Below are 15,261 nucleotides of genomic sequence, written 5' to 3' on the forward strand. Positions count from 1 at the left end.
TTTCTTTTATTTTTGTGTTTTTTATATGCATATAATTTTTTGTATTTTTGAATGTGTCTACAGACCTTGTTTTTATTTAGCTTTTGCAAATATCATTGCTTATACATGTGTTTGTCTTTAAAATTTACTCATTTATCCTTTACATCTCTGTCTCTGCATTACTATTTTACACTAGCACCGGGGACTGTTGTTATATATTAATCTGTGGTTATTTGGAGAGATTTAGGGATCACCTCTCCTTGTTCCCCATTTGGTAGCTTATTCATTTAGGGTGAGCGCTGGTATATCTATCTATTACTCACTTACAATTTTGCCTAAGAACACAGCTATGAATAAAGAATGGTACCAAAACATCCTCCAAGAGCAACTTCTCCCAACCATCCAAGAACAGTTTGGTGATGAATAATGCCTTTTCCAGCATGATGGAGCACCTTGCCATAAGGCAAAAGTGATAACTAAATGGCTCAGGGATCAAAACATTGAAATTTTGGGTCCATGGCCAGGAAACTCCCCAGACCTTAATCCCATTGAGAACTTGCGGTGCTCAAGAGGCGGAAGAAAGAAGGTCTCCCATTGAGAACTTGTGGTGCTCAAGAAACCGTGAATTGCTGGCTATTAAGTGGGCTTTGGAAGAATGGCGGCACTGGTTAGAGGGAGCCGCACATACTATAACCATCTTCACGGCAGCGACTCTCTGCTCCTGGTCCCTGGCGTCGCTATGACAACCGGGATGGCACTTCCGGTCCCGACGTCCCGGTTGCCTAGGCAATAACCGGGACGCCTGTAGTAACATTTTGCAGTGCCCAGCCAGCTGTCAGATAGCTGGGCGCGTGCGCACAGGGGCTATAGCATCTCAGCCAATAGTGGCTGATTAAGGGGGCTTGGTTATTCATTCTGGCTGTATGCCAGTAATTTATCATGCAGCCACCTGACTGATTATTCTTAGCTGGGCACCCTGTAGTCTCATTGGCCATTAGCAAATGAATCAATTAGGCTATTCTTGTACTGTGCCATTGTTTGTCCTTGTACGGCGCTACGGATACTTTGTGGCACCCTATAAATAAAAATTAATAATAATAATATTCCTGTGTATGCTGGTGGGGCTCTGATCTGATTGGCTCCTTGTACTATCTAAGGCAGTGAGGACTGAGCCTCACTGCCGGTTATAGCGTCCTCTTCCAGTACTGCTGCCTGCTATTTGTTCCTGTGTTTGGTGTTTAACCTGAGATTGATTACCCGTGTATGACCTTTGCTTGTTCCTGGACTCTGAACCTGTGCCTCTGACCCTGATCTATTGCCTGAACCCGGATTCTGAACCTCTGCTAGTGACCCTGATCTTACGCCTGTCCCTGGATCCTGAACCTATGCTTGTGACCTTGACCTTTCTTCCTTTACCTGACATTTCCTTTGGTGCCCTGCCCAGTCCGCTGACATCTGGCCTCCCGCTACTCCGTGAGCTACCTCCTATACCTGTGCGCTACCGTGTAAGCATAAACTCATACTACTCTGAGCGTAAGACCTGGGGGCATCTGAGTACCTGTAAGCACAACCAGTCTCTATGGGAGAGGCGGCTGCTAAAGGTGAAGACCTCTTCTACCTGTTCTTTGAGTTAATGGCGCACTGGTGGCCATAACAACCAGAATACGCCCTTTTCTTACTCAACATGCTACCAAAACTCTTATCCATTCTCTCATCATCTCTCGTCTTACTATTGCAACCTCTTGCTATCTGGCATTCCTGGCACCCTTTATCCACACTTCAATACATCCTAAATGCTGCTGCAAGACTGATCTTCCTCTCTCACCACTCCACATCTGCTGCACCACTTTGCAAATCCCTACACTGGTTCCCTGTGTCCTCCAGAATGCAATTCAAATTACTCACCCTTATCTATAAAGCCCTCAACAACACTGTCCCTCCATACAACTCAGATCTCATATCAAAATACTCTTCCTCCCGCACACTTAGATCTACCTCTGACCTTCGCCTTGTCTCGTCTCTGGTAACCATCTCTCACTCCCGCCTACAAGACTTCTCCCGTTTTGCTCCCCAATTATGGAATTCCCTACCACGCTCAATCAGACTTTCCCACACCCTTCAAATCTTTAGATGCTCTTTGAAAACCCATCTCTTTTTAGTACAGGTGACCTTATTAATGATAACACTATTCACACTAATTAACCCTCAGAACTGTCCCAATCTCCATCCTGAGCCACATTTGCTCCTCTTGTTTCAGCTGTGCCCTCTTTAGAATGTAAGCTCTCTGATGAGCAGGGTCCTTCTTCCCCTTTGTTTTCATGTCTGTATTTATTTTGTCTACCTTGTATGTCCCTGTTTTATGTACTGTTTTCCCTACTGTACAGCACTGTGGCCCCTTACAAATCTACAATAATAATAAAAATAATGAGTACAATTTTAAGAGTGAGTTAGTATGCAACTAAAGGGGTACCCCACTGAAACATTAATGAAATATTTACAGTTCCATTATGCTGCTTTTTCTATTTTCCTATTTGATGATTCCAGCACTGATCAAGCAGAGTACAGACAATGCACACCACTAAGCTTCCTGCTCCATCTGCATGGAAAGTTGACAGATTTGCAGACCAGTGTGCTTTCCTGCCTCTCCAATACAGTGTTTTTGTTACAACACACTATACGAGGATGAAGCACCATCACATATAGCACTCTATGGTGTACCAGAGTTGCAGCCTACGGACCATCAACTCAGTTCCATAAAGGTTAGGTAAGCAGAAATATAAAAAAATACTACAAATGGTGGTCAATAATTAATTGAAAAAAGTGGAGATTCCATTTAAAAGTCAGTTATTTAGGTTGCACCCTTAGGAGACAGAGCACTGGAAAACAAGAACCAACTTCTCTGCCCAGTAATGCTATTATAATGCTTCTTAGTTCACAATAAGCTCTGGAAGGAGACAAGAAGAGAGCATAGAAATATAGGTATTCCTAGGCGGGTCTGTACAGTCTAACAGAATGGGATTTAATGCCATGTACAAAAATACTCTTTTCTCCTTTAGTGGTAGGGGGACACAGACTGTGAAATGTCCAAAAGTCACCCTCAAAGTGGTGTCGGGGTTTGGGTGTAGAGATGCTCAAGACTGAACAACCATCTGGTGGACCTTCTTACTAAAGGCAGCCTCCACAGGAAAAGGTATGCAATGACAACAATGTCTCTGCTCTGCAAACCTTGTCCTCTAACACACCAGGACGTGCAGCCAAAGATGTACTAACCACGCTGGTTGAGTGTGCCATCAGCCCAGAGGGAAACGGTACCCTGGCCACTGAGTAGGGTTGGTGGATGACCATGCGGATTCAGCAGGCGATTGACAAAAAAGGAGGGGCAACATCTATTTCTATGTCATTTAATAACAGAAACATAGAATTTGACGGCAGATAAAACCCGCTTGGCCCAACTAGTCTGCCCATTTGCTTTTATTACTCTATGGTAACCTCAAACCCTATTTGGTCTTTTAATCTTTTATCCTTATGTCTATCCCAAGCATGTTTAAATTGCTCTACTGTATTAGCCTCTACCACCTCTGATGGGAGCTATTCCACTTATCCACTACCCTTTCTGTGAAGTAGTTTTTCCTCAAATTTCCTATGAACCTACTTCCCATCAGTTTCAGTACATATCCTCCTGTTCTAGCATTTCTCTTCCTTTGAAGAATGTATCCCTCCTGTACCTTGTTCAAACCCTTGATATATGTGAACATTTCTATCACGCCCCCCTTTCCCTTGTCTGCTCCAAACTATATATATTAAGATCTTTTAGTCTTTCCGGGTAAGTTTTGTGCTGTAGACCATGCACCATTTTAGTTGCCCTTCTCTGTAATCTCTAATGTATTTATATCCTTCTGGGACTCCAGAACTGAACACAGTATTCTAGATGAGGCCTATACAGTGGCATTATTACTTTTTTCTTTCTGCTACTGATCCACCTTTCCCTATGCAACCAAGCATCTGACTTCCCTTCATCATTGCTCTGTTACATTGCTTACCTGCCTTTAAGTCACCTGAAACAATGACCCCTAGATCCCTTTCCTCCTCAGTAGATTCCATTATAGTGTCATTAATACTATATTTACCCTTTGGGTTTTTGAGACCCAAGCGCATGATTTTGCATTTATTGGCATTAAAACTTTGTAAAGGATGAGTCGCCCAGCACAGATAGTTCTGCAGACAATGCACCACATTCAAGAAATAATGCGTTTAAAGGAGGTCCTTGCTTTTGTGAAAGAACAGGCATGGAGACTTATGGAAACTAACACAGAGATCTTCATAGCTGAAACAATAACCAGGGAATAATGACTTTCCAAGTAAGAAAACACAAGGGACCAGAGTTAAGAGGCTCAAAGGGATCACCCTGGATGACATTCATAACCACGTTTAGATCCATGGAGATACAGGAGAACGGAGAGGTGGCCATACCAGGGTCCATCCTTGTAAAAACACTAACATATATAAACTGCGATAACTGGCGCTACAAAAATACTGAAAGGACAAAAACCTGCATTTTGAGGAAATTCTGAACCTGGCCTTCTTCCAGGCCCTCTGGAGAAAAATAAGAACATGAGAAATACAAAAAAATCTCAGGTAGAATACTCTATTCCTCACACCAGGCGAGGTAGGATTTCCACGCTCCATGATAAATGCGGAGCGGAAAAAGGCTTAACTGCCCACAACATAGGTTAATAATCGTATTGGTACCACCATTGTACTTAAGAACCATGGCTTCCAGAGCCAAGCCATTAAAGCAAGTTCAGTTAAGGCCTTTCAAAAGGAGGCGCTTTAAAACAGAGGGTCCGACTTAACAGGTAGGTGTCCAGATTGATTGAGGGAGTAAGTAGAACTGTGCTTCAGGACCATTTCAACAAGCCTATGGATCTGAAGGATCATTGAAGTCAGGAGGAACAGCTGGACAAACTGGAATGGTCATGGAACCAACCACCAGTACATTAATTAGATGACACACTTTTGACCACACCGGCTTCCGTAGTGACATCTTACATTGAGAACAGAGCAGAAATACAAGCAGCTGTTTATACTCCTGTCAACAGTGGAGAACAAGAGGATGGACTCCCCACTACCCAGTGGAAGTAATTAATGTCCTGATTCCTAGAGAATGGGAAAATACATTAAGAGCATCAACCAGGCTATAATGCAAGTATGTATAAGACCTCTACCTGAATGTATATTTTCATTTCTACATTGTTCTCCATGACTTTTACACAGAATGCGTTTATGGCAAGCATTCCTACACTATACACTTGGCAAATGTCTTGTCCACACTTACATGAGGAGTAAAGAGTGTGTACATTCTTGTACAAGTCTGTAAACTGATTAGAGATACTCCTGGGTGCAGATCAGAAAAACCCCATCAGAGATTGTAATACCTGCTATAGTGTTATCAGGAAATGTGATAAAGGTGTTTCCTGGGGAACTCTGCCAACATCATGGAGTACTCACACTTGAGAGCCATCAAACTGGTGTAGCTAGCACTGTACCAGGCTTAGCCAGCATGGTCTCCCTCTCCTGTAACCACACATCCTGCTGTCTCCTGTAGGTAGCAATAGCCTTAAATGAACTACCTTGCAACACTGCTTTAACAGCATTGCCAATAATAATACCACAATATCAACACTGTACAGAACTACTCTCTAATGAATTACTCTTGGATTTGTTGGGGCTCATAAAGCAAAGGGTCAGCAGCAATGGAGAATGAACCCTCTGGTGAGTGGCAGGAGAAGGATTTCAATTAAGACGGTTTCTATTGCCAAATTGAAACATTCTGGCCTATTTGAATAGGAGCTAGTAGACAACAAGCAAGTCCTTCACTGGGTCAAAAATAGAATTGAAATCACCCATTAGTGGCAGAGGGAAGCAGCACAGCCTTGGATATATCAGAAAGGAGCCGTACATGAAAGGGTAGTGGTGCATACATGCCAATCAGGAGAATATGAGGGTATTGCTGCATGGGGTAAAGTGAAACAGCTATTCACAATAATTTGCACTAAGTGGACTAAGTGAGACAGACTTGGCCACTATGCTAGATACCCACCTAATGTAGTTAGAGTAGACTACATGAAAGGTATGCAAGGTCCAGAACTCTCCCACCTTAGAAATAGTAATATTGTGCTTACATGTCTTTAGGAATTACATAAATTCTTTTGACTATCATATGATATTTTTACTTTCCATCATTATGTAAATAGAGTATTAACAGCACCAGGAGGGTATAGCCAATTACCGCAAACCTCTGCTCCACAGGTACAAAGTTCTATCCCAAACAATCTTATAAACTTTCCTCTACTTAACAAAATTCATTCACACAATGACACATCCCACCTCATTCAACCACCTCCATCATCAGTAAGCTTTGATCCCCTATAACTTATCAGTAGCCAACTAAGCATGTAGTAACTGATCCACACTCCTCTGTATTAAAGGGTCCAAGGTGCTCACTCCAGGTGAAGTGTAAAGGATGCCAACCAAAAGAGATTTATGGGTAGATTTACTAAACTGCGGGTTTGAAAAAGTGGAGATGTTGCCTATAGCAACCAGATTCTAGTTATTTAGTACATTCTACAAAATGACGGCTAAAATCTGATCGGTTGCTATAGGCAACATCTCCACTTTTTCAAACACGCAGTATAGTAAATATACCCCCTGGAGCATACATCAATGAAAAAAAATAGCTATAAAAAAAAAAGGAAGGAGAGAAGGCAATGGTAAAGAGGGTGGGTGAAAGGTGGCATTAGAAAGGGAATAATGGGGATGGCAAGATTGCCCATCAACAGCTGGTCCTTCCAATTAGGTCAGTCTTCAAGAAAGGGGGAGGACGGCAAACATACAAAGGCATCTTACCCTCCTCACTAATCTCATCTGGAAGCTATAGCTCCAGCTATATCTCCCTCTTGGGAAGGGCAAGAATTGGCCACTCTGTTAGACTCTGAAGAGGCATGATCAGCCTGAGAGGCATGGTGCCCAGGCCATTGTAAAAGACCTATTACAAACTAGTTATCACACATGGTCTTTAGAAATGAGCTATAAAACTGTTCGTTTTTTTTTTTTTTGCTTTGAAGCTTCTGCTACAACTTGGGCACTATATAAATTAACTATTGCTGTTGGCTGGACATCCCTGCGATACTAATCTCAATGATAAAGCTTTAATGAAAACATTACTCATTTACATAGAATAGTCAGTCATTCACGAGTCCCAGCTGCAATTTGGTGCAGGCTACCATCCCCCCCCCAGTTACAATTTGTGTATTATAAGAGGAAACCCACACAAATGTGAAAACATACAAACTGCACAGAAATAGTACCCTGGTCAGAATGAAACCCCAGCGCTGTGAGGAGTCACCAGTCCCACCCATCCCAGAATGTTTGTCCAGATACATGCAGCAACCAGTGCATGGCATATTTAGCACATGAATCAATACTTAATTTAGAAGTGGCTAGAGGTACCTCATGCAGACATAAACGGATGCACTTCGAAGCTACAGCCAGGTTGTCTCCATTCATAATGAATGGAATTTCCCAATGTTACTCTACCATTCCTGCAGTTCACACCACAAAATGTAACCAGAGGCAGTATTATGTGGTATCATAGTCGTGTACAATAAGGTTTATGGAATGGGATCCCTTTTGTATTGCATGATCTGTCACGCTGTCGAGCTCAGTCTCTACATACAAGGAGAGCACTTGTCAGTTTTGCCAGTAAAAATGTAAAATAAAAAAAAAATATATATATCTATGCCCCATCTGATGAAATCTGCTTAGATGAAACGCGTCGAGGTGACTGTGGATCCAGGGTCTTATTGATGTCTGCTGTTACAGGAATCAATGGATTGCTGGTTCAAAGCTTGATTATACTGTATATTTGGTACATGTACATTGTTTCTAGTAAAAATCTTTTATTTGGATAACGCACTATGGAAGCGCCCCCATTTGTTTGATATTCCATATATATGTATGATGCTTAGTTAGGAATAACTAATGGAGAAATCAGCTACTGAATTCTAATCAATGCACTCCTATATTCAGTGTCATCACATGCACTACAGGTATCTCCCTTTTGCAATGAAGGACTATTAAACCCCTTTAACTGTGCATTCTTAGGGTCATTTATTTCAACTAGGGCTTAGACCTGTGCTTTGTATGCAGTTTGTAATAATCTGTATGGTGACCCCACCAATCAATAGTAAATACACAGAAAATAGTTATATGTCATGCTGGTATTTGCATGTGAGCCTTAATCCAACTTGTTCAATGTAGGATCACAGTTAGACTTACCCCCTATTTTACACTAACCCAAATTTTATACTAATTATTTCTGGTATCCAACAATGTAAAATGGGCATTTGACTGTATATGGCTTATAATACAGTCTATGGAATATCTTGATCGGCTCTGTGCATATATCCATTTTATGTGTAGCTGTGTATAGATAATCGGTCCATTTAAATGTTGTAGTATAGAATTGTTGTACTTAACTAACCCTACAGAAATACAGACACAGGTTTGTTCAAAATCTTTTATTTACTATAAAGACAAAAACACCAAAAATAGGTACAAATTATACTATAAAACCGGTTCATGGGTTAAAAACCTTTAATAATTAAAATATCTTGATATATTTAAAATAACAAAGGATACATTTAAGCCAAATTTTTCTTAACCCAGAGATTTCTGCAACATTTGCTTGCACAGTTAAGGTGCTAAGAGAAATTAGCCCTTGAGCCCTGGAAGTCTTAGGAATCAGTCTTACAGCAAATATATAGTCTCATTGTAAAAGTCAACTTTGGTAGAAGAAAATCTATAGGACACCTGAGGTAGTAGAGACTGAAATAAAACAAGCAGTAGGCGTTATTTACAACTTAAGAAGTACCAAATAACATTAAGACCGTCACAAAAAAATAATAATAATTATACAATACAATTTTTCAGTCCAGCTTTGATCCAAAGAAAACAAGATTACAACATAATCTGCATAAAAATAGTACACCACAATTTCCAGCAAGCTGAAGGATATGAGCACAGACTCATAAGGAGAAGGTCTGGAGTCTGAAATGTGGGAAGCACGGTAAGCTAACGGGTAATACTGATTAGCTGAGGTTCATTTCTGCTTATAGGAGGGAAAGCATCAATACACAGATCTAATATATATATAGCTATATATATTATTCAGACAGAAAGCATCAGTAGCATAGACAGTGGTGGAGCAGAGGTTTAAGACTTCAAGACAAAAAAATATATATATGCCGTGGCATAGGAGTCAAGTACAATACAGTTAGAGCTACTAAATAAAGTTCACATTAAGGAATACAGTTACTTTAACTCTTTGGAATATGCTTGTCTGTCGCACGAAAAGGAATGTCCAATTTAAAAAAATTAATTCACATTTTTATGAACACTTCAGCATGTTATTGTTATTTTTTACCATTTAAAAAATTGTCCAGATTCATCTATGGTAAAATGTGCTGAAACGTACAATAGCTTATTTTGTTGATCCTGAGTTTCAGAATAACCTAATTCTTTTTCACTGTGCAACAACCCCAACTGGTTTCCAAGGAGTTAAAAAAATAAAATAAAAATTGGATTGATTGAAAACCTTAACCATTTAACAGACAAAAACTATGCAAGAGCAGTCATTTTCCTTCAGTATTACGTATATAACATTAAAAGGTCAACACACTTTTTCACCAGTCAAACAGATTCAGGTGATGTCGAACTCACACCCTATCGGTCTCGAGAGCCGTACTCAGTTCAAGTAATGCCGAATGCATCTCAGCCAGGACTTGAACACGGAACCCTAAACACATTATGGCATATAGACCGAAGGAAAACAAAAGAACGATCTGCCTTCTCACTATGTTGCACTTTTTCATGCCCGAGAAGATTCTAGTCCGTTCACCAGAAGCTGAACAGAAGGCAGCAGAGAGAGACGGGGCAACGTGTGTTAATAAGCTTGAAGACGACTTCAGTAATTGTATTGTTCTAATATTGCATTTGAACAAGAGTAATATCATGATGTACTACTGAAGGAAAACCACGGTTAAAATGGAAAACAAGTGACTGATCAAGTTAAATACATTTTGATTTGGTTTGAAATATAAACTTTACTTCAAAATACTTTTAGCAGGAAAAAAAAAAAAAGAGAACCTGAATATTCCAGAAAATAAAGAATGACGACGCGTCATTTTACAAAACTTACTGATAAGAGTTAACCGGTTGAGGAATCAATGCACATTACCCTATTCAAATCAAGACAGTGAGCGGTTGTGTACAATTTTCTCTCTTGGCTGAGCAATCTGGAAACTTAACAAATACTCCAAAGGGTGACACTTAAAAGCTTGTGCCGAATTGCACCAAACAGCAGACTAACTATAAAAGTCCAGATTGCTCTTCTTACAGGAAAGTGTGGTTGGGTACAAGCGACTCTACAGACAGGGTAAAGTTACTTGCAATTAAAAAAAAGAAAATATATATATATATATTACACATGAAAATGATGAACTGAACAGGTTATTCTGTGGCAAAATACAGTGTAGACAATATTTACACATTGCAATCATCTCTATGGTCCTGTGTACTGCGATCTCTGGAAGAGACCGATAGGAGCAACGGATATACCTATTACATGATCTCTCCTTGTCCTCTGATGACGCAAATCAACAGGAAGCTTCAGAAGCGTTTCTGAGATTTATCTATTGTGTGTATGTGGCCCCATGAGACGTGACCTTCAGAGTAATGCTCATGCAGATTTTAGTAAAAGGACATCAACAGATGTGGTTTTTTCCCCCCATATAAAATAAATTAAAAAAATATAACGTGAAACCACTGAAATTTCCCAAAAGGCGCACACTAATACCACTTTATTCTGAAGCTCTTGTATGTGGTCATGCACAGGGCAGGGAAGCGACATAACACACAGGTATATTGGTGGCGGATCAGGACATGCAGCTGTATTTAAGCAGGAATCCTAATCTCTGCATCAGTAGCATAGTTAAAACCTTCTCTCATTTTTGCAAATGCTTCTACCACTTTGTTCGGAACACCGGGTGTTTCAGTAACTCTCTCGATGGGGGTCGGTCTTGGGGTTGAAGTTCCAAACACCGAAGGGTGACATCCCGCAAACCTGGCGACAGATGTGGCGGGATTGACGGGGCAGTTGTGGCACTAGCGATCTAAAAAGATATAAAAAAAAACGAAACAATAAAATAAAAAGTAGTGCGACATGTGCTTCCCAAAACACTTCATTCTGACTTTTGTGCACGTCACAAAGATACATACAGCACAAGGTTGGTGTTTAGTCTGTACTAGGTCGGAGGTGTACAGCAAGACCGCTTCCATTCAGGTTATTTAATACAAATTTGCAGAGAAACTACATATGGCCTATGTTTTACAGTGAAACCCTACTAATAAAGCATACACATAAGACTGCGGTGATGCTGTAGTTTTACCTTGAAGATGAGAGCAAGGTGGTTGGAGTGCTTCTCTGCATTCCATGGAGGTTTAGCACAGGACATCTCAATAATGCTACACCCAACGCTCCAAACATCACAGCTTCTCCCATACTGCTGCCCCCTCAGCACCTGTGGAAACAGGAACATTATACTTACTGCAACCCAATAACTTTGTCAAATGCCATTTACTGTAGGGCAGCAGGGATGTCAGCATTTGCCATACCTCTGGTGCCATAAATGCAATTGTTCCCAGCAACTGCCCTTGAAATTCACCAGCACCGGTACCCTTTGAGGCCAATCTAGCAGCTGCTCCGAAATCAGCAATTCGCAGTCTCTGTCCAGTGCTATCAATCAGTAGATTGGCGCCTACAACGGGTGAGAACAGTGTGTTCAGTATTCCAGGTCAGCAAACATAACAAGTCCTCCCCACAATAACTGTAAAGTACAAGTTCCCAAACTCTGCAAGCCAGGAGCAGGAAAAACGGATTCTATTACTATTAATACTTCAAGTTGGTTAACCAGTGCGGGTACTTGATATGAGGCTTCGTGTAAACCATTTCTACCTTCCCTCAATACATACTTCTAGAAGAAAAAAATATATCTATTGGAAGAATTTTGATTTTCTTAATATTTTTTTATAGGGGTTTTGTCTCTTAAGGCGATTCTACCCTGAAGTGGTTTCCTCCGTGTGCTCCGGTTTCCCCCCACACTTCAAAAACATACTAGTAGGTTAATTGGCTGCTATCAAAAAAATTGACCCTAGTCTCTGTGTGAGGGAATTTAGACTGTAAGCTCCAATGGTGCAGGGACTGATGTGAGTGAGTTCTCTGTACAGCGCTGCGGAATCAGTGGCGCTACATAAATAAATGGTGATGAAGTGCTTCTATTGATGCCACCCACTTAATGGCACCGGGAAAGCTCAGCTATGGGAGCAGAATGTGCATTATCGAGACACAGGCCCAGCTTATGTGTTTATTGGCAAAATCCACCCCATCAGCTGGTTGACTAGGTACTTCCAGAGTGGGCCTACCACACTAGGTCCCAGAGAAAAGACTGCCCCTCCCGAGAGACAGACCTCCAGGTCAGTGTGCCGCTTTGTCATCCACTGCTTACCGGGGGAGCTTTATAAACACACAGTGGTTCTTGTAAACTGTTTGTGAACTCTAACTCACACACTAACAGTATATGCCTAGGCCATTACTTCTGTCTGTAGGAAAGCCATAAGACAGCCATACATCTCCTGCAGTAGCCTCTTTACCTTTAATGTCTCTGTGAATGATCTGGTTCTCGTGCAGGTATGAAAGTCCGCGTAGTAATTGGTCTGTATAGTTGATAACTACAGATTCTTTGAACGCTCCATATTTACTCAGCAGGTGAGCGACAGAGCCGCCTAGAAAACAGATATTGCATCAGAAGAGAACTCCAGACCATGAGCCTCAACCACAAGATGGGTGGGCATACAGCGGTTACCTGCCATCCACTCCACAAAGAGATTGTAGTTGTTCTTCTCACAGGTAGCCCCCAACATCCTGATTATATTAGGGTGACTGAGGTGATTCATCATTCTGATCTCCTCTCGCAGTGCCTCCACCACCTCTCCTTGTTCGGTGGATGTATTCCTCACATAGGTCACCTAGCAGGGAACATATTTTAGAATGAGAGGTAATGCAGGTATTATACAGTAACATAGGAAGACAAGTAAACCATGCAAGCCAGAGCAATGTTTTCATGCCTGCAGCACGAAATGTCTTATTGATGTAAAGTCAGGTCGTCTTATGTGTACATAAGGTTTTATGGTAAAGGCTCACCAAACTTAAAACACAAAGTACATTACACAATATGTATCGTATTCCCACAAGACAAGACTAAACAATCCAGATATTGCTGTGGCTCAAAACAATAGCTTTCCTCAAAGAAAAGCCAACTGAGATCCATCGGAATTTCATCTAGTTATTCGGCAAACCTGATTGTATGATGCCATTAGGCTGCCATTAACGGACTGTGATTACTGAATCACTGAAGTAAAGCTCACAAAAATTAGCGACATATCTAGCGGTCTGATCTGGTCAACTGACCACACCTGCCTATATTACATCATTTTAAAACAATATAAAGTAGCTCCTCAAAGGTGTAAAATGGCCATTAACAGAACGGTTCAAACACACAGTGGGTACCAAAAGAATTTGCCCCCTTTTTCTTTACAATACTGTCAATGTTCTACCAGGATGGAACAGCAATTTTAATATATTCCACAGATTCTTGGTGGAACTGATGTCTGGGAGTTTATTGTGTCACTCTAGGACATTAAATGGTTTTGCATTTCCATTTCAATGTGACTTTTGCTGCATACTTTGGGTCACTGCACTTCCTGCACGGAAGACCAGTTGGGGAGGGGGCAGCCTGTTCTAGATAAATTTACATTTGTGCCATTCTGTCCACTTCTTTATGATGGACTTGACTATAGTCCAGAGAATATTTAAAGTATTTGAAATCTTCTTATAGCCTTTAAATGGTGATTATAATCACCTTTTTTGCTTTAAGATGTTCTCACATCTTCAGGAAGCATCTCTCATTTCCTGGTCCAGCCATGAGTGTATATAAGAAGCATGAAGTACGCTGAGTGCTATAGAACGCTGTATGAACCAACCACACAGCTACGTTTCAGTGAAAGCAGATATTGGTGGATGATCTAACAAGGGCAGGAGGGTTTAGTGCGACTGTTTTACATAAGGTGTTGGGACAGGCACAAAAGAAGGATGGGGGTTATCTACTATAGTGAATATAAATCAGGGTACTTGAATATGAAAAAGAGGTATGCTATTAATAGCTATTTAATATGATGCAACACATTTTAGGTCTAACACCACTCAAAAACTACTTTTCCTAATTAGTTGGCCGTGGTGTTTCCGCTTACTGGAATAACTCTTGATATTTGAAATAGGACTTCTGCGACATTGCCTGGTAAGTTTTCTGAATCCCACAGTTGACAGATCGTTTGGGACCTCTCTTAGCAAAACCTGTAACCGTGGAAACAAACCTGCCTGCACAGATTGTTTCCATGGATACAGTTGCTAGGTCAGTTATTCACAAGCTGTCAAATTTCAACAGTGCAATTCTGAGATTTCAACAGACAATTTCAGACAAAAGTCCTATTTCAGTGAACTCAAAAAGTCTGGGTAATGAATCTAGTTAGGCAAAGTCATTTTTGGAGCTTAGCAATTCTTTAAAAAAAAAAAAAAAAGTTAAACATTTATAGCTCAATTTCACATTATTCTTTAGAACCACTACAGTTTGCATGTTGGATGGAAATTATTTCAGAATCTGCACTATAATTAGAAGAGAGGGTCAATGATGCATCCACGTTACCAACACAGATGATCTCACCTGTTTAACAGCCATTAAGGTGCCGGTCCCAACATCCTGAGCTTGATAGCAGGAAGAGAAGGCTCCTAAGCCAATCTGTTGGCCTTTCAGCCATTCAACCTCTTCCCGATAATGATTTTTTGCTTTGGTATGTCCAGGCAGGGTCTCCGGAGTCTGCCACGAAAGTGCCACAACGTAACATTATATAATCAGAATAATCATAAAAATACAAGACAATACTGCACTGCACTAGTCAGCTATTCCAAAAAACACTGTCATGGCTCATTAAAGTCACAAGTTTCTAGTTCACAGTCTGCACTATCACAATAATAGCGGCCTTCCTTGTTTGACTGTTCTTTACAATATAAATAACCCTTTGCTCCCTTTGTTACGAATCTTACACTACAAG

General features: G+C 40.8%; 1 protein-coding gene across 3 annotated transcripts in view; it reads right to left on the bottom strand.

Annotated features, from left to right (window-relative positions):
* Window positions 1-8,543: 8,543 nt before the first annotated feature.
* LOC142099664 (mitogen-activated protein kinase kinase kinase 1-like) overlaps window positions 8,544-15,261 on the bottom strand; it is a 49,713-nt gene continuing 42,995 nt past the window's right edge. For all 3 annotated transcript variants that reach the window (XM_075183377.1, XM_075183369.1, XM_075183388.1), the window contains exons 15-20: window positions 14,874-15,026; window positions 12,960-13,122; window positions 12,748-12,879; window positions 11,713-11,855; window positions 11,487-11,618; window positions 8,544-11,210 (exon numbers count right to left, since the gene is read on the bottom strand). In XM_075183377.1, coding sequence (XP_075039478.1) covers window positions 11,061-11,210; window positions 11,487-11,618; window positions 11,713-11,855; window positions 12,748-12,879; window positions 12,960-13,122; window positions 14,874-15,026 — 873 coding nt within the window. In that variant the 3' untranslated portion in view covers window positions 8,544-11,060. The remainder of the gene's footprint in view (window positions 11,211-11,486; window positions 11,619-11,712; window positions 11,856-12,747; window positions 12,880-12,959; window positions 13,123-14,873; window positions 15,027-15,261) is intronic.

This window comes from Mixophyes fleayi, chromosome 1 (assembly GCF_038048845.1).
Source record: "Mixophyes fleayi isolate aMixFle1 chromosome 1, aMixFle1.hap1, whole genome shotgun sequence".
NCBI classification, from domain to species: domain Eukaryota; kingdom Metazoa; phylum Chordata; class Amphibia; order Anura; family Limnodynastidae; genus Mixophyes; species Mixophyes fleayi.